General features: G+C 37.6%; 1 protein-coding gene and 1 long non-coding RNA gene across 2 annotated transcripts; one reads left to right on the plus strand and one right to left on the minus strand.

Moving 5' to 3' along the window:
* Nucleotides 1-6,137: 6,137 nt before the first annotated feature.
* Nucleotides 6,138-16,191, minus strand: LOC120729252. Its single transcript, XM_040024793.1, has 6 exons — nt 15,783-16,191; nt 14,111-14,311; nt 12,371-14,018; nt 9,821-10,003; nt 9,368-9,459; nt 6,138-8,031 (listed from the first exon to the last, which is right to left on the minus strand). The coding sequence occupies exons 2-6, from the start codon at nt 14,120-14,122 to the stop codon at nt 6,379-6,381; spliced, it is 3,588 nt and encodes a 1,195-aa protein (XP_039880727.1). The 5' UTR covers nt 14,123-14,311; nt 15,783-16,191; the 3' UTR covers nt 6,138-6,378.
* Nucleotides 16,192-17,377: 1,186 nt separating this feature from the next.
* LOC120729228 lies at nt 17,378-19,640 on the plus strand. Its single transcript, XR_005694867.1, has 3 exons — nt 17,378-17,585; nt 19,116-19,223; nt 19,317-19,640. It is a non-coding gene; the product is annotated as an uncharacterized LOC120729228 (long non-coding RNA).
* Nucleotides 19,641-20,385: the final 745 nt, after the last annotated feature.

A 20,385-nucleotide genomic window follows, 5' to 3' on the forward strand; every position in this document is an offset into this window, starting at 1 on the left:
TGAGATCAACTCCTGAAATGAAGCTGAACAGAAAACAGTGGCCACTTAGGCTACGTCCACACATACACGGGTATTTTTGAAAACACAGCTTTTTCTATGCGTTTGGGCCTTTTGTCCACTGAAAACTGAGATTTTTTTAAAACTCCTGCCAGGGTGGAGATTTTCGAAAAATTCAGTTTTTGCGTTTACATGTGGACGAGCAAAATGGAGATCTAGCCACGCAACGTCAAAGGTGTGCACCTTTTTTAACATCAGATCTGCAGTTTTTACATGCTTACATATACACACGCAGTTGCTGCCCCTCCACTTGGAAAGACAGAGTGAACTTTGGACGTGGCTTTTACATTCAACACAGACACTCTCACAACCTAAGTGTAATATTAAGGAATAATTCCACCTCACTGTCTGTCCACACATAGGACTCATTTCTGCTTCTATGCGCCATCTTTGTTTACGCTTACCCTCTCAGGCATCTAGACTTCTGATTGGCCAACATTTTGACACAGCATTATATCATAGAGATATTTTATAAAAATGCACTTGTGGAAGATGATTCTTTTTTTTTAAACGAAAATGAAAAATCTCCACTTACAAAAATACCCATGTACGTGTGGACATAGTCTTAGATGGAAACAAGTTTAAAGGGTTTTCGCTTTGCTTTCTAAATCAAGAATATCTTTTGTTACTATATCCAGGATCTTTAATCAGCCGGCGATCTGCTTTGGTGTGACTGGTCATGACAATTTTAAGACGTGTTAGATTAAAAAACTTGCTCAACAATCCCATGCTCAAAAATTCTCATCTTATAGAAAAATATTCTGTTATCATAAACTTTCCATCTGTATTTACAATTTAATCATTAAAATGTTGACAATTTGGACTTGTTTTACTCCACCTGACTCATTTATTGAGGAAAGACTGAAGATTTGGGAAAAAATCCTCTCAGTGTGCTGTGCAAAAATGCAAAACCCAACCCAAGTTTTCGCTCTCATGTATTCATTTCTAATATTGTTCATCCTAGTCCTAGTGAAAGTCTTAACATATACAGCTCTGCCTCCCATGTTTTTGTTAGTGCACAAACCATAACCTGAACCATACATCACAGTAGGCCTGCTGCCATCTTGTAAACCTTCCCTTTCACGTTTCCTGCTATTCTTCTGTCCCAAATCCCACCTGACACTAATCTCCACTCACTCTCCAGTGCACTCTGAATTGTTAAACCCAGGTATTTAAACTCATATATCTTTACTACTTCTACTCTTTCTATCCTCACTCATTCTGTCTTACTTTCATTCCTCTTCTCTCTAGATTATGGCTCCACCTCTCAATAGTCTCTTCCACCTGGTCCTGCTCTCACTACAGATAAGTATCGTCTGTAAACATCATTGTTCACAGAGACGTCTGCCTGACCTGATTTGTCAACTTGTCCATCACAACCGCAAACAAGATCTCTGATGATGGGCTCAGAGTAGATCTCTGATGCCCTCCATGCCCACCTTTAACCCATCTGTCACTCCTATTCCACTCCTCACGACTATCTCACTGTCCCACATTACCCTTTGTTCTTCTCTGCCACTTCTGACTTCGTGCAGTACCTCAGCTCCTCTGTTTTTTCTAAATTCATAAAAGACACAGTGCACCTCTTCTGACTTTCTCCATACCGAGAGAAGCACTCTCACAGCAAACATCAGCCTGTAGTGCTTTTTCTTGGCATAAAGCCATACTCCTGCTTGCTGATCATTATGTTGCTTCTTAACCTAGCTTAAAGATGGTATGGTTCATCAACTTTATCCCTATTCAATCTTTTTTCTTGCAAGTACCCAACAATCAATAAATGCATCCAAGTATATAAATTTGCTGAATATTATTATTCAGTAAATTTGTATACATCAATAATAAACACAGTTGAGACAATTAAAGCAGTAGTGTTATTCATCTGATTTATCTGCACTGGTTTTTATTTTGGATCAAAGTAAGAGTCATTGTACTACAACTATTGTAAATAGAAAAACTATTTAATCATTTTGAAAGCAGCATGCTAGGTTACCATAATGATAATAAAAGCTGAGCTGCAGTGGTTTCTGATTGCGTCCAAGCTGCAGTAATACCACTTATTGTGATATGTAGGAGGAAAGAAAGTTAATTATAGTGCATATAGTAAATGAAAGCTTTTGACCGTACTTCAGCCAAAGTTAAAAAAAAATAACAATTTAAAATTAAAAATACAGAAAGAGAATTTTTCCAGGATAACAATTCTGTAAAAACAAAAATTTTGCATACAGGAAGCTTAAACTAAAGCCTTAACTTCAGGATTAATGCTGGGTTTTCAGTAGTGCTCTGGTTTTACTGAACATACTTCATAGTACATGCTACAGCTGGATCTTGTTTGTATTGAGTTTTAATAGTTTAAATAGCACTTTCCTGTTTAATAGACAACCACTTGTGTTAGTGGATATTTGGAACTACAACTTGCAAATTCAGAAACTCACAAAACGCTGTTCACCTCAGATATCTGAACACCCACCCACCTGAGTTAACAATGCAGATTCAAATCATGGATCAAGGCTGTACAAGCACAGAGGAAATATCAGGTGGTCAGAAAAAGGAGTTCAGAAGAGTAAAATAATACATGTAATGACGGGGACCCACACACTGTTATTGTGCATGTTTATTGCAGTTGCACACATATTGTTAGAGAGTTATCTCTAGGATGCCAGTGCGATGGCTTCCTCAGGACAAGGACTCTTTCCAGATATACTTTAAGGAGCATTAACTGATTGAACAGCAGGCCAATAGGTACAGCAATTGGCATACTCAGTGAGATAGTGAAGTGTCGCAGCTGTTCTGATATTCTACTTATCTATGTGATGTACTTCTGTATGTTTTATCTTTTACGGCAATTTTTACCTCTACATTTGAAGCTAACACTTTGATAAAATGATCTTTTTATCATAATTGTGACATAAAGCAGACATGATATCTCATTTAATACAGTGGTCAAAATAGAGTATTAAACATCCCAGGAAAGGCCTTTGATAAAAAAAAAAGTCCCAGTTCATACTATTAAAAAAGAAAACTTCAGGAAAACCTCAGAATTACATGTAAGCTGAGAATAATGTGAGTGAAAATATTAATTTCCCATACATGAGTTAAAACTGAAGTAGATCTGAACATCTCATCTGTTCTGTATTTCCATGTTTAGCTGGAAAACACACAACTGAGTTCAGGAATGTTAATAAAGAGAGAAGTGGACCTTCGAGAAAAGCTCACTTCTCTCTAACTTGACCTCCAGCTTTTTCTGAATTTTCAAAACCTGTGGTTTTCAGCCACAGCGGCTATTGTACTGGATTCTTCTGTGACCTCCTGGATAGGGTTCTCTATTTGTGTGAAATGTCTCTCACCGCAGTTTGAGGGTGTCCCGAAGCCTTTGAAATTGTTTTGTAGCCCTTTTCCAGACTGACAGGGATCAATGACTTTGTTTCTCATCTGTTCTTGAGTTTCTTTAGATTGTGGCATGACACAGTTCATACTAGTACTTTAACCTGAATAGACAAGAAACAACCTTTTGAGGTTTAACTGACTTCTCAGCTACAACTGAGATAATTCATGATGTCTCAGCTTTTCTATATTTAGGATAAATGCGGAAATGTTAATACAGCAGTTTCAGTTCACGGTGGGTTATGCTAGAAATGACTGACCCTTCAAAGTAATAAGTGGACAAAAGTTCACAAAAGTTATTGTAATGCAAGCTCACTTTAATTATTTGGTAAACTGCAGTTTTGTGGGGCAATCATGGTAACCAATTTGACCGAGGAATGCAGCTCAGATTTTGGGAAGTACCCCTCATATTTCTTTAAAACTGGAAAGAGGTCATTAATCAGCATATGTAGCTAATCTAAAGCATAATTAAAAAACTGCAAAGCAAAGAAAAATGTGTTGCACTCACAGCTGTCCCAGTGAGTGGTGAGTTCATTGCACTTTTGCACCAAGAGAAAATGTCTCTCCTGTTTGTTTATTTATTTGACTCAACAATATGTCAGATATTTTTCCACTTTTACAATTGTGGCTTTACTTGAAAGCTTTTTCAGTGGGAGTGGGATAGCAAAGTGGCTTTAGCCAAATTTGCCATCCACCCTTGGCAAATTTGCACCCTGCGCATTGTGATATAATCCTTTAAAGTTCACCCAAAAAGCATTTGTTCAACTTTTCTCCTTTGAGTACTGAGAAAGAAGATGACCATCCAGTGAACTAATACTTGCTCCTGTTATGCATCACAGTTATTAAAGCAGTGGAATCTGATATTGAAACTACGATATCTGCTCATGATGTTTGCCAGGAAGAAAAAATGCATGATTTTAGATTCAAAACCTGAGACTTGTAGTTTTGGTTTATTAATTTACTTTAAAAAAATCATTAAATGTGTTCTTTTTCTGCCTTAAAAAGTGTGGGGGAGTTAAAAAATGAAAAATGCTGGATAGTTTTTGTTTCTTACAGTATGAAGGTTAAAACTGTCGTACAAACAACAAACAAATCCTCTGATTTTGAAAAGGTCCAGTGGCAACCTCAGATTTGACTGATTTTACAGGGAGCGGCACAATGCTGTTCAAGTAACTTGCCTAAAAACTTTCATTTGTCACAATTTAGCTTTTGAACCAATGAATAAGTGTAAAATAGAAAGGTATTCTAAGAGCATGTTCACATGGTTGTCTCCTAGTTTTTCATGACAGTGACAGTAAATATCTTCTGTACCACTTTATTTTTATAAAGCCTTACTCTACTCTCAGATTTATTCGTTTTATATTCTACTGTCTAAAGCAAAAGAACATTTACTGTTACAATAACAGTAAATGTATGAAGAGATAAATGTGTTTAAATTTTTTGGACTTTGGATATTTTTGACAAATATCGATTCTACCTCCAAATTCAAAATTTGTAAAGAATCAATTAATTATTTTTTAAAAGCTTTCTGGGTTGTGTTGGGTTCTGCTCAGAGGAATGCAGCTTTCTCCAAAAGGTTTGAGCTGCACTTTATTAAAAGTGCTTGTATTTGAGCTGCTCGTTTGTTAGAATAGCAATCAGTTTTAATTTCTAATTCATTTTGTTGTTTTTCAATTGTAATGGTATTCATCATTGAACAAGAAAAAAATAATCCACCCTGTCTAAAAGAAAGTGTCAAAACCTGGGTGTTAAAGAAGTGATGTAATGAGTCGCCCTCTTGTGGTGGGTTTGATTTGTGATTAGATGTTTAATGTCAGGAAGATGGGTGCATGATCACTATGAGCAGATTGTTGCATTTACTTACTTGCTGTGAGATAAAATTACTGAGGAAAAGTTCTGAAGGAAAGAGGAGAAGTAAGTGTCTTCTCTGGAAAAGGAATTTCTCACCTTATCCATAATTTATTTTTTTTTTATTATGTTTGCAAATATTATGTCTCCAGATTCTTGAACTACTGAATGAGTTTGAATGGTGAGCTAACGATAATTAGAGTCTCTAACTAGTAAACTCTGCTGAATGGCACTGTGATAAAAATTATGGATGAAAGATGGGAGTTTTTGAGAATGTGGATAGTTTAATTTTAGAATAGAGACTTTCATTTATAAACATTGGCAATCTGCCCTGTTTACCACTAAATGGTTGAGAGAATATTTTGTCATACTTGCAGATCTTTTGCTTTTTGTGGATTTGTGATGCAAACACAATTTATTTATCCTTTATGAGTTAATAACATCATCACAGGCATGACCAAAAGAAAAAAACAAGGAAAAAAACATTCTCAATTGTCAACAGTCTTTTGTCATTTTTCTACATTTATTTGAAATATATCAGTTCAGGAGCGAATGTTCAGAATTTAGACTTCAAATGCAGGAAATTTTATTACAGCAAGTTAGCGAGAGCAACGCAAAACCAAAAGCAAATAGTAAAAATCACAAAACCGTAATGAGCCTACTTCAGCTATACTGAGCTAGTTAACCTTCTCTGAGCTAATGCTGTCTTTGTCTTTTGTGAGGAGAGGTTTGAGAAAGGATGAGCATGTCTGGATCCAAAGATGCACTTATCCCAGTGTTCCTATTTTGATGATAATTGCTCAACAGGGAAGCAGCACATAATCCATTTTTTCATTTATATATTGATAAAACGTATTCTTCTATTTATCTTTTAATAAAGAACAAAAATGTTTTGTAATTATAAAAAAATTAAAAGACTATTTTGCCTCAGTCAAAATCAGCATCACTCAGACTTTAAGCTCAATTTAAGATGAATATGACATAAAAACACAAAGAAATCAATCAGAATCAGAAAAGAAAAGGAGACCAAATCAATCAGTGTCACCAACGAATGTGTTCTTAACACAGACTGCTACATATAAAATCATTTTTCTACTCAATGTGATTAATGGGAGTGATGAGGAGAGGTGCAGAGTTTTTGCCATTGTCGTTATTACAGGGATTGAAGTATGGGTAGAGTTTCTCAGTGAAGGAGCAGCCAGTAAAGGAGTAGATAAGAGCTGCTGCATCTATATCATAAAAGGAAACCACACCCTCCTCGTAATCTACAGACACTCCCACCTTCTCAGGACCAGACGGACGACAGAGACAGACATCATGATCATCGAGAGCTTTGTACTCATTACCATTTCTCAGCACTACAGTCCAGAATCCATCCTCGGGACTAAGAGTCATTATTTTCTTCCTGTCGATCGACTCTCTGGCCACTCCCAATTCCCAGTCAGTCTTTCCTTTAACTTGAGCCTCATAGTAAAATCTGCCTGAAGAGAAACTCTGCTTTCCTAAAACACAAACACAGTAAGAAAATCTCTCTGGGTTGTCTGGAAGATTGTGCTTTTCATCTCCATGATTCACTTGTTTTCCATCATCAGACAAGATGAGCTCAGGATGTGCTGTATCAGCATCAAGACTCACATCCACAGCATACTGCTGGACCCTCCTCAGCTCAGCCTCAAACAGCTTCTTCATTTCTATCCTCAGTGTCTCCTCCAGCTGAGCCACAGCTCTCATCACAGTCCCCTCATACGTTGGTGGAAGAACGATGACCTCAGTCCAGTCCTTGGCAGGTGGAACAGCTTTCAGAGATGAGAAGCTTTGAATAAAGTGGAGGTGGTCTTCAGAGCATATTAGATTCTTCACCTCAGAGCTCCTCTTCTTCAGCTCTGAGATTTCCTGTTCCAGCTCTTTGCAGAGATCTTCTGCCTGTTTCTCTGTTGTTTCCTGTTTGTCTTCTATCTCCTTTATGACCTTCTTCAGGCCTTTCTCAATAAACTCCTCCAGAACAGTGAAGATCTGAACACCTTCTGTTTTCTGTTTGTCTGCAGCATCTTTACTCATCTTCACTGACTCATTGATCTCCTGAAGCTTCTGTCGTCTGTTCTCAATCATTTCCTGAATTTGATCATCCATTTTCCTCAGCTCTGTCTTCTTTTCTTCAGATTCTTCTCTCAGAGGTACAAACTCATGAGTCTTGTGGTCTAAAACAGAGCAGAGCGTGCAAACACTTGTCTGATCGGTCTTACAGAACAGCTCCAGATGTTTATCGTGCTTCGTACACATCCTGCCTTCCAGGTTCTCCACAGGCTCAATCAGCTGATGTCTTTTCAGACCTTTGATTGTCAGATGAGGTTCTAGGTGCGTCTCACAGTAGGAGGTCAGACACACCAGGCAGGACTTCAGGGCCCTCAGTCTGGTTCCAGTGCAGATGTCACAGGGAACTTCTCCTGGTTTGGCAGCTTGTTGCTCTGAGCTGCTCCTCCTGGCTTTCTGTTGAGTTTCATCTCTGAACTGAGCAACTACCTCAGAGAACAAAGTGTTAACCTTCAACAGAGGTCTACAGTAGAAAGCCTCTTTGCACATGGGGCACTGACAAGGAACATTTCTATCCCAGTGCTGAGTGATACACTTCTTACAGAAGTTGTGTCCACATGGTGTGGTGACTGGATCAGCGAACACATCCAGACAGATGGAGCACAGAAACTGATCTTCAGATCGCAGATTACTGGCAGCAAACATATCTGCACTCTGGGAACAAAAGTCAAAGCATGATGAGTTAAAGTCTAACGATTTTCTGTGAGTGGTTTAGAACTGTCGAAGTGGGATCATGACAGCAATTTCAGATGAGGCAAAGAACTTGAAAAAATCTTCAAGGTATACTATCTTATGTTGCATGGAGTCCAAAAATCACAGAATCACATCAAATAATTCACGAGTAGAGTAATCCACTCAGAGACATCACCTGCACACTCACTTTATGTTTCTACATGTAGAGCTTACTCAGTAAGTGCTGCCATTCACTACAATCTCCTGACTGGAGGACTCACCCCGAGCTAGTTTTAGGAGTTTTAGAACTGTGTTATATCAATCAGGTCTACGAAGTTAATCCCAGGACTTTATGTTTGTTTACAAGTTTAAATAAATTTCTCATGTTATCCTGCACTGTTTCAGATGAGAGTGTGACTATGTTTGGTTTCATAACCACTTCTTTAATTCTAGTCATAGTTTAGTCCATGGAAAATCATTCATCATCTCTCTTCAGCCGTTTTTTCCGGTAAAATATCTTTAATATATTTATAAAGCCATGCATATTCTTTTTTTTACTTCACACTTCCTGGTTCTTAAGTAAGTGGGGGTGAATTGGAATTTGGCACTCTTAAAGTTTCAAGATTTTTGCAGCAACTTTTAACACTCATAACTTCATATGGATATAGGAGGAGACTGAAGCATGCCGTTTTTAGCATTGAAAAAATTACATTCAATTGAATTCTACACTGGTGTCATGATTTTTCTATAGCATACTTTGAGGATCAGTATCGTGGGATATCAGGATATTAATAAATTGCACCAGTTTAATGTTGGTGACGTAGAGAAACAGAAACAAGTATCGGTACCCTGTATTTTCTATGTGTTTTCTGATCATTCACTGGAGGAAACTTAAAAAAGGCAATTCTGGCTACATTTTGAAGGCTTATGTTACCATGTGGTATAGGTGGTTGCTCAGTGTTTAAGGACAACACTTTCTCAGCATCTTTTCAACAGCAAATGTTGTAAAATCCAAAATATGTGATATAATTCCAAAAAATAAAAATCAGGTCTGCTTGTCAAATGCAAACAAAACACTATGCATCATGTGTAAGCTGACAGAAAAAAAGTATCACTTTAAGAGAAAAATTAGCTGATTTTGAATTTGAATTCAACAACATTTCTGAGACTTAAAAAAAGAAGGAGAAACATTCATGAGAGTTAAGTTTAATTTAATATAGATAATTAAAACAAACCACTGTAAAAAATGTACTCTTAAAATTTTAGCACTTACAGTATAAGTGAAGTTTTGAGTTAGTGTGGCTCGTTCTGTACTCACCAGTATTTGAGTCACTTGCTTAGAAACAAAAGATGAACACTGTTTGATTTTGAGACACAAATCCAGAGCTTTCGGCTGTAGTACTGCTATTACTGCTATTACTCACACTAACATTAAGTTTCATTTCAAGAATTTGACGTTTAATTTCCTATTATTTCTCCAACTCTTCCTGCACGTGTTTGTTAAGGTTTTGGTTCCTCTTTCAGGTCCACAGATGATTATAAAGTGCTAGAAAAATGAAGGTAACACTCGATCACAGACTCAGTTAAATTCATAATCTTTCAGTCCTATTGAGGAGATACTAAGGCTGTTACACAAGAAGATATGGGCAAGGATGAGTGTATAAACCCAGCAGTACCAAACTGTCAGAAACAGACTCTGTGAGGGTGGCATGAGGGACTGACGTCCTTTAGTGGGTCCTGTGCAGAGCCGTGCAGCTTGATTGACATTTACTTGTGAACACTAGAACCAGCAGGTTGTCCAATGGTGTGCCGGTTGTCTTCACAGATGAAAGGAGGGTCACACTGAGGACATGCAACAGAAAGTCTGGACCTTCAACATCTTCCACCATGACCAGTTTGACAGTATGCTGAGTAGGCAGTTCACTGGTGATCAAAGCACTGATGAGAGAGGATGCTGCAATTTGCATCAATGGAAAATAAATTTGACAATTGTCTGCATAATAATGGAAGCAAATATTATTTTTCTGTAAAATTATTCCAAGTAGTAACAGGTACAAATAGAAAAGGACAGTTCCAAGAATAGAGCCTTGTGTAATCCCGCCAGAGGAGGGCAGCAGAGGTGTAGGTAAAGGTTCTATCAGAAAGGTGGGTCCTAAACCATTGGAGAGCTGAGCCAGTGATGCCCACCCACTGCTCCACCCTGGACACGCGGATCTCAAGGAACACAGCGTTAAAAGGCAGCTGTTCAGTCCAAAAGCACAAGTAGCACACAGTCACCAGAAGCTATTGCTAAAAAATATAACATTAAAAAAGCCTTAATAAAACATACTGATTGCTTTGGTGAGTTTTTAGTCCTGGCTGGAACACTTCCATAATTGCACATTCACCCAGGAAGGACTTCAGTTGGGTAAAGGCAATTTTTTGTAGGAGTTTAGAAAAGAAAGGTAGCCTGGAGACAGCCCCTGAAACAAAAAAGAATGGTCAAGGCCTGTTTTTTTTCAGCGAGAATTGCCCAAAAATATTTTTACAAAAGGTCAATGTACTGTTAATAATGGCAAGAATAAAAGGACCAAGGGTAGGAAAAACCTTCTTAAGGAGTTGAGGAGGAATAACATCAAAGGGGAATCCTGATGGGTTTATACTGGAAATGAACTGTTCTAATAAGGAGAGACAGGCTCAAAGTGGTCAACAAAAGCCAAACAGGGTGTTGAGATGGATGGATCATATGAAGGCCCTAGTGCTTACAACTTTCTCCAAAAAAGTGAAGACATTTGTCACAAACTGAATTGGAAGTTTCCAGTCCTTCATCCCTCCATATGAACAGTTTCATGAACAATAAGAACAGAATTTTTAACTTTGATTGTTTACAGTTTAAGTTAATGCTACTTGAGTTATTCTGACATGTCAGTGTGAAATGAAAGGTGTAAAAGTCCAGCAGCAAATTTGATTGGTGCATTTTCTTTTCGTAAACACCACAGTGCCTAACTTTTCCTCCCTTTGTGTTTAACCCTCCGTTGCAGACATTTTCATTGCTACATATCTAAAATTGACTCAACATTATCTAATAGTTCCTTTTCAGTAGATTTAATGATATTATTTATTATTAGGTCGAAAGGGAGAAACACTTTTGTTTTGTACTGTGTTTCAAGTAGTGTGTTACCACAATACTTCTTATAGTATTAGCTTTTATATGCTCAACCTGATGAGATCACTCTTACTAACACTGCCAATGAACACCTACTGTAAAGTTACAGCAGTGCAAACTACATTAACAGTGGAATTTGCAAGCATTCATTTCTTGATGCAGAAAATGTTGAAATTGTTCTTATGGGTCATTTCATGAGAGGTCATCAAATACTTCCATCTCGACCATCATAGATTCCCCTGAATAAAATAGGGGAAATATATTATTCCTAATAGATATTACACAAAGGTTCAGGTCACCTGTGTCATGATTTTTCTTAAAAACAGTATTTCAAGGGACATAAGAAAAGTCACGTGTTATAATAATGATTTTTATAATATATGTGATATATAGAGTATAAGATTTTATATAATATACAATACATTTTTTGATGCATCAATGCTGCTATTTATCTGAGTGCAAAGAAAGTAACAACCATTGACTGTTGTCTCTGACTGGGGTTTAAGGTTTATCCTGTTAATGTAAAGAAAGTCTGTTTATCATTATTAAATCTTTTATTTAAATAGATAATTTCATTGAGATCAAGCCCTCTTTTTCAAGAGAGACCTGTGTACAAAACATATATATAAAAAATATACAGACAGGCACATGATGATTGAGAAAACATGTCCTATGGTGGAGACAGCATTGAAACACATCATTATTGAAGACATAATTACAGATTGGCTGGTCTCACCTCAGAAATGAATACTCTTTGTGCAGTAAACATACATACAGCTTAAAAACTGTTCCGCAACTAAGAACTGACACATTTATCAGAAGCTGTCATTAACCAAAAAGTTTTTTAATAAATATATGAATAACACAGCTTTAAATTTTCAGAATCCAACATTTGATTATATTGAATGTAATCAAATATGTGTATGTACACATTTAAAGATATGCTTTTTTCTCTACAAGGACATTTCCTAAATGTTTTTGCTCCTTTGGTTTAAACGACACTAGACTAGACGTCCTGTTTGCCCTCTTAAAGGGAGAAAAATGTAATTGTGGGGGAGTGTGAAATTATGAAAATTCAGTATTGAGAAACATGTTGTCAAAGAGAACAATAAAACAGCATTACAATCTTTTCACAGACCACTTTCAAATAAAATGTAATAACCTTTCTTGTCTAGTTAATGCGATTGATAGGAGTGATCACAAGAGGTGCAGAGTTTTTACCATTATCATTATTACAGGGATTGAAACATGGGTAAAGTTTTTCAGTGAAGGAGCAGCCAGTAAAGGAGTAGATAAAAGCTGCTGCATACACATCATAAAAGGAGACCAGACGCTCCTCATAATCCACAAACACTCCCACTTTATCAGGAGCAGACTGAAAAGAGAGAACGGCTGCTGGGCCAGTACATGCTGTGTACTCGTTGTTGTTCCTCAGCCATAGAGCCCAGAAACCATCCTGAGGCTTTACTGAGTTTCCTCCCTTCCTGTTCACTGACTCTCTGGCGACTCCTAAAATCCAGTCAGTCTTTCCTTTAACCTGAACCTCAAAGTAAAATCTGCCTGAAGAGAAACCCTGCTTTCCTAAAACATTTGCAAAAACTGTGAATCTCTTTGGGTTGTCTGAAAGACTCTGATTCACATTACCAAAATTCACTTGTTTCCCATCATCAGACAAGATGAGCTCAGGATGTGCTGTATCAGGATCAAGACTCACATCCACAGCATACTGCTGGACCCTCCTCAGCTCAGCCTTAGCAAGCAGCTTCTTAAAATGTTTTTTGAGTGTCTCCTCCAGCTGAGCCACAGCTCTCATCACAGTCCCCTCATACGTTGGTGGAAGAACAATGACCTCTGTCCAGTCCTTGGTAGGTGGAACAGCTTTCAGAGATGAAAAGTTTTGAACAAAGTGGAGGTGGTCTTCAGAGCGTGAGGCCTGCTTCAGCTCAGAGCTCCTCTTCTTCAGCTCTGAGATTTCCTGTTCCAGCTCTTTGCAGAGATCTTCTGCCTGTTTCTCTGTTGTTTCCTGTTTGTCTTCTATCTCCTTTATGACCTTCTTCAGGCCTTTCTCAATAAACTCCTTCAGAACAGTGAAGATCTGAACACCTTCTGTTTTCTGTTTGTCTGCAGCATCTTTACTCATCTTCACTGACTCATTGATCTCCTGAATCTTCTGTCGTCTCTTCTCGATCATTTGCTGAATTTGATCATCCATTTTCCTCAGCTCTGTCTTCTTTTCTTCAGATTCTTCTCTCAGAGGTACAAACTCATGAGTCTTGTGGTCTAAAACAGAGCAGAGCGTGCAGACACTTGTCTGATCGGTCTTACAGAACAGCTCCAGATGTTTATTGTGCTTCATACACATCCTGCCTTCCAGGTTCTCCACAGGCTCAATCAGCTGATGTCTTTTCAGACCTTTGACTGTCAGATGAGGTTCTAGGTGAGTCTCACAGTAGGAGGTCAGACACACCAGGCAGGACTTCAGGGCCCTCAGTCTGGTTCCAGTGCAGTAGTCACAGGGAACTTCTCCTGGTTTGGCAGCTTGTTGCTCTGAGCTGCTGCTTGCATTCTGTTGAGCTTCATCTCTGAACTGAGCAACCACCTCAGAGAACAAAGTGTTTATTTCCAGTTGAGGTCGTCTCTTGAACAGTTTGTTACACAGGGGACACTTGCACCTAACATTAATGTCCCAGTTCCGGGTGATGCAGTTTTTGCAGAAGTTATGTCCACATGGTGTGGTGACTGGATCAGTGAACACATCCAGGCAGATGGAGCACAGAAACTGATCTTCAGGTCGCAGATTACTAGCAGCAAACATGGCTGCAGTCTACAAAACAAAAGTAAACATTTTAGGGAAAAATTTTTTTTTTTTTACAGATGTCTGATTCAACGGGTTTAAGAAAAATATTTGGGAATTACCTTGTCTCTCATTTGCAGAAGCTCACAGGTAATGGGACAATTAGGTAAGCTGTTTCATAGCCAGATGAGGTCTGTTCCATCATGATTTCATGAAAAATGAAATTGCTTCATACTGTTGATTCTTTTTATAGCTTTTCATTTTTCACTTTAAAATATGAGGCCCAAAGAGATGTCAGTGCAACTGAGGGATCCATGATTAAGCTGAACAAAACAAACAAAAACAAACAAACAAATTAAATCAAAGTAGTAGAAAAAACTTCAGGAGTAGGCAAATCAAAAATCTGGTACTTTCACTGAGCAACTCAGCAACACCAAAAGGCCCGAAAGACTTCAAGATAACTAAAGTGCACGATGATGGAATTATTTCTTTTGTTTAAAAGAAAAAACAACTTCACATCCAACCAAATCAAGAATATCATAGATGAGGTATCACTGTCAAAATCTGCAATCAAGAGATGCTTTTATGAATGTAAACACAGAGGATTTACAAAATTGCACAAATTGCACACACATAATTATGCAAAAAACATTAAAAAGTAAGTTTTAATGTCTAGGCCTAGACCAAATCTAGACCAAAACACTAAATTTTGCTCTACAAGGGGTGGAGGGGTGAGGGGAGGGGTGGGGTGGGGGAGGGTATGCCCCCCACACCCCCGTTGCCGAGCTTAAAAACTGGCATCTTTTGCACGTACAAGCACGTGCACATGCAATCTCGTGCATGCGCATTCACTCATCCGAAAAGGGGCACTGCGGTCCCACTGCGCACGCTCTGTCTTCTCCTAGCGGGGTGTGTTTTAATAAGGTTCATCAGCCGCTGTTGGCATTTTGGCTTTTCATGGTAAATTTATACAAACAGGAATTACTTTTTCTTTTTACACTGACACTATAGAAAGGCTTTTGTTGTCAGACAATCGAGCTGAAACGGCAGTGTGTTTTATAAGCAGATTTTCTACGGTTAGTTAAACGACTACCCAACCTTGTTGCATTGTTTCTAACAACTGAGCATTGTTGGCTGTTTCAGACTTTAAGACGCTGGGTATCTCAAGAAATGGGGAGATGAACTGCTTTTTGTCTGATTTTTTTTTTATATACATACGCGTGTGTGTGTGTGTGTGTGTGTGTGTGTGTGTGTGTGTGTATATATATATATACACACACACACACACACACACACACACACACTCTATTTGATCATTAAAGTGGCCCTCCAATGACATGACAGTGCCAGCAGTGGCCCACAGCTCATTTAAGTGGTTTAAAGAAAGCACAAGTCAAAAGAAACTGTGTAGACTTTTGTGGGATGATCATTCCATCTCACAGCAGCACTCCGTTTTTACAACGAATTCGAAACAAATTCGAAGCGGACCTTTAGTTTTGCTTTTGTTTTGTTTGTTTGTTTTTCGGGAATATTCCACATTTAACTTTGATGATATTACCTCCCATTTTGCTCAACACAGCCTGCGACAGACTGGTGACCTGTCCAGGGTTTACTCTATGATAGCTCGGATAGGCTCCAGCCCCCCGGCGACCCCGACAAGCATAAGTAGAAGAGAATGGATGGACCTTTCTTAACATCAGTCTCCAGTTGAACTAATCTGACATTTCACGTGAAGTAACATTAAGAGAGAAACAGTGCCTGTTAAACACAGCAAATCTGATCAGCTGCACTCACCTGCATTCCAGTTTGTTGTTGAGAGAAAAAAAAAATCTTCTCTTGATCTTCTTTAGATACGGAGATTGACCTGTCTGCAGCTCTAATTTTACTTTGACTAACTTCCACTTTCATTTCAGTAATTTGATGTTGAATCCCTATTGCTCCGCCTCTTCGGCTTTGTCTTCTTCCGGCTTCAGGCGGGTTTGACACGTGGAGGGCGTTTTGCTGCCCTCCTCAGGTGCTACGAAGTATTTCGAAGCATGTGAGGAGAAATCCTATAGTCCATAGTCTATAGAATTGTCTAGTACGTCGCAAAAAGTTGAATAAAGAAGTTATGGTTTCCAATTAGTCCAAGCTGAGTATTATGTCGCTTACAGTTTTCTCATAGCTCAATTCTAGCAGAAAAGTTATTCTCACCACTCTTAAAGCAGATCTTTAAACAGTAGCATAACAAAACACTGAGACATCTGTGTGAAAGACACTACAACAATCAAAACCTTTTTCACAATTGTGAAAACATGAATAGTCATGCAATCACTTCAACGCCTTAATTAATGAATAAAAACATTTCACCGCCTTTTAAAGACTGAGCATTCAAAATGTTTAGTTTTTTTTCCCTCAAAACCATTTGCATCAGAAAGCAGACAAAGCACCAACTACTGTGTAGTCCACCAACTTCACGCTACATACATTCAGCAACCAGTTGATCAGGTACGCCTGCTCCAGTGTTTGTCACATTATTTCAAATATCTAGTCAGTGACTTTCAACTAAAAGCGATTATGAATCTAGACATGGTCAAGATACCTGCTGAAGTTCAAACCGAGTGTCAGAATGAGGAAGAAAGTTGACTGAATGTGGCATGGTTTTTGATGTCACTTAAGCTGGTGTGAGTATTTTAGAAACTGATGATGTCCTGGGATTTTCCTGCACGACCATCTCTACGGTTTACAGGGAATGGTCTAAAGTGAGAAAATATCCAGTGAGGAAGAAAAATTGTAAATGCTGCCCGTGCTTCTGTGAACTATGAAGCAGATTATTTGTTTTTTTGGTTTTTGTTGTTGTTGTTTTTGTATCAAATCTATTGTGTTTTGTTGTTGTTGTTGTTGTTTTTGTATCAAAAGCTAAATTATTGTTGAATAGTTTAAACTTTTTACTTAAGCTAATTGTTTAAAATGCAGCATTTTCTGCAGCAAGCATTGATTTTACTATAACAGATTTACAGAATAACTAGAGGTTATGGTCTGAATAAAGAAGAGATATAGCATTTGAACTACTGACTGTCAAAGTATAACCTGACATTCTAAAGAGACCAAAGCCAACAATGAATCAGTTATATTAATATGTTGTTGGATTGGTCTTCTGCTATTTCTACTCAGTAAATTTAAATTGGTTTAAGTTAGATTAAGGGCTGCAGTGAGTGTAGTCAGCCCATTCAAAAGCAAAGACGAATGCAGGCGTAACCCCAGCAAAGTCTTCACAGAGAGCCATGAGTGCCAAAATGAATCAAACAAATACATTATTCAATAATTTATGAAATGTGTCAATAATAATTACAATTTTAATGGCATCCTAGCCCCTGCACTGTCAGGATTTATTACATGCCATGTGAGCACAAGCAGTATAATGTTTTCATCTCACCAGACCTCAGTTTCCTGTTAAATAGAGAACCACATGTATCAGTTTCACACAGTTCAGTACAACAGTCTGCAACTTCAGAGACACTCTTAGATCTTTTCTTCAGAAACCCAAGACCCAGCTGAAACCAGCAACGCATCTGAAAATCATGGAAATGCGCTACAGGAATCCAGAAGAAATACCAGGTAATCACAGAGTGTTGAAAAAGGGGCAAAGGTCAGAAAGCCTAAAGAGGACCAAACCCTTAAGTTTAATAACATTTATTCTTTATTATGTTTTTTATTAAGTTTATGCTGTTACAGTATTGTAATATTTTTATTTTAAACCTCACAAACTAACCCATACTATAATAAAATAAAAAAAAAAGAAATCATGTAAAACAGCTACATGCAGGTGTTTCAGTTGACAAAATTACAAATGTTTTTTTAAATTTACTTTTGTGAATCTAGTTTTAGGTTTTAGTTTATTTTAGTTAGCATAATAATCTTCATTTGTGGTCACGGCTTAAAAAGAAAAACGCAAATTTTAAAAAGCAGTTACTGCAGACAATATTACAAGAAAGATACAATGAGAAATTCCCCATTTAGTATCATTATTCAGTATTTTTAGTCAAAATCAGTCTGTGAAATAGGTATAAACCCTTTATAACTGCATACATTTTAAATTCTCAGGACAGAAAAGCCAATACATAACATCGACCTTTCAACTTTGAAGATGTATTTCCCAAACAGCTCATATATGAGCATACTAAGTAAAGCCATGCAAAACTTTTTACCTTCATACTATAAAATGTGCCCAAATTATAGCTCTTGAAAGTACGGGTGGGTAGGTTGAAATTTAGTGGTTTTAATTTTTCCGTCATTTTTCAGCCCCCAAAACTTCTTAAGTACAGGAAATAGACAAATTCCATTTTTCTAAAATGGAAACAAATTTAAACTCTGTTAAAAAAAATGTAACCAAATAAATTTTGGCCAGCTTTGCTACAATACTTGCTACAGTTAGCTCAAATTTCAGTTCATTAAGTAAGACCAATAACTCGATTATAAAAAAAATTCTCACCTTCCAAGGAGGCAAACTAAAAATGCCTTCTCATTTTATTTTACATTACTGTATTTAGTTGTATTTAACTATTTCAATCTTTTTGCATTTAAGAAAATGTTTTCTTTTAAATTTTTTATTTTAACATGTAAATACAATGAAAGGGTTTAGTAGGGGCCCAGCAACCCTGGCAAGGATATGCAGAAAAGAATGGATGGATGGGTTTAGTGGGTTTTTTTGTATGTACTGATCATTAATGAGAGAAAATGTATTACTTACCCAGTTACTTAATTAATACATAGTTGATAGCTGCAGCCCTAAATTAAGTTGACCATCTGTCATGTTGCTCTTAGCTGATTTTTTTACTGCACAACAAACTTCTTAAAGTATGTTTAAAAAGAAAAATGACACTCTCGGAGTGGTTCGTGTTAAATGTGCTAATTATTTTTTTTGTTGTGACAGTAAATGTCTGCCGTACCAAATTGCTTTGACAAAGATAAATGCTGTTGTGTATTGAAGACAATACTCTTCAGGCGCTGATTGAAAAACAGATGGGTTTTTTTTCTACTTTGTAAATTAAAAGAGCAGTTGCTAGGGTCACCGTTGCTATTAGTCGCCAAATATGAGGTTGTTAATGTCTTATGTTTGCACACATGTTGAAAAATACTGACTTCTAGCCCCAGGTACTACATTTGTGAAGAAAAGTTCCTGCAGAGCTGCTGTGATTCTTCTGGGTGTGCTGTGTCTTCTTCTCCTCACTGGACTCATAATTCTGGCTTTTCCTTGTGAGTACAGCAGCTAGATAGCATGCTGATGATGTCCTAAATAGGTGTTCATTAATAGAGCTTGTTCATTTAATGTTCACATGCCCAACACAGTCAACCAAGACAAATCTGAGTGGGAAGAGGATGTGGGCAGACAGAGAGCATTACAGATCAGTTACAACAACTTGAAAACAGAACAAGACCAGTTACAGAAAAACTACGACAGTGTGGTTCAAGACAGAGTCCAGCTCCAGAAAAAAGTTGAAGCCTTGACCAAAGAAAAAGATGATCTTCAGAAAAAGTTTCAAGGTAATTATTCCTTTATTTCATTCAAAGAAAATATGTTCTTGGGTCTAGCCTTTATTCTGATGATTCAATAATAAACCAATAGTTTATAAACTGCAACAAACGAAACGTGGTAGATTTAGCATAGACCCTGCCTACAAGACATCATAAATAAATATCATAGTTAAATGTGATTGCAAAATGTTTTAAATTCACATTTTTCAGTTTGTTTCTTTGTTTGTTTTTACTCATTTCTTGGCATCATAAGGAGCACGGCTGCACTGTTAGACAATAACAGTTGTTACGTTCTGGTCCCGGCAAGTAAATAAACGTAACAAATAGTTTGCCCCACTCACTTCCCACCCACGCACAAACCCCAACAACGACACCTTTGTCAAGTATTTAAGCAGCCATTTATTTTCATCGGCAGTGAGCAATGCCAAAACAATAAACAAAACTCCCTATAAAACAATCCCTACTCTTCCCTACACCAAAATAAAAAGAAGCCAAAACAAAAGACAAGTCACTTACCTAACTATCTAACGAAAAACAGGAGAAAACTTGTTCAACAAAAGAAAACGGCTTCTCACGCCTACTAGGCTGCGGCAGTGACAGTGATATATCAGGTGAACCAACCCGTGATCACTATTTGACAATCTATTTACAATTATTTACAACATAATAGCCATCCCACCCAGATATACTATTTACAACCAAGTAGACATCCCAACCAGATATACACTCAAAACTCTACACTGCACTAACATAGATCATCACACAGGTTCTTGGTCGAGTGGTGGAGGCTCGGGGAGAGCTTCCAGGTGGCTGTCGTTAAGTCCTTAAGTACCGGAGGTGGTCCATCAATTATCCACACAGGATCCACACAGGACAGGCAGAG

The sequence above is a fragment of the Simochromis diagramma genome, unplaced genomic scaffold, assembly GCF_900408965.1.
Source record: "Simochromis diagramma unplaced genomic scaffold, fSimDia1.1 OVJJ01000302.1, whole genome shotgun sequence".
In the NCBI taxonomy this organism is placed as follows: Eukaryota; Metazoa; Chordata; class Actinopteri; order Cichliformes; family Cichlidae; genus Simochromis; species Simochromis diagramma.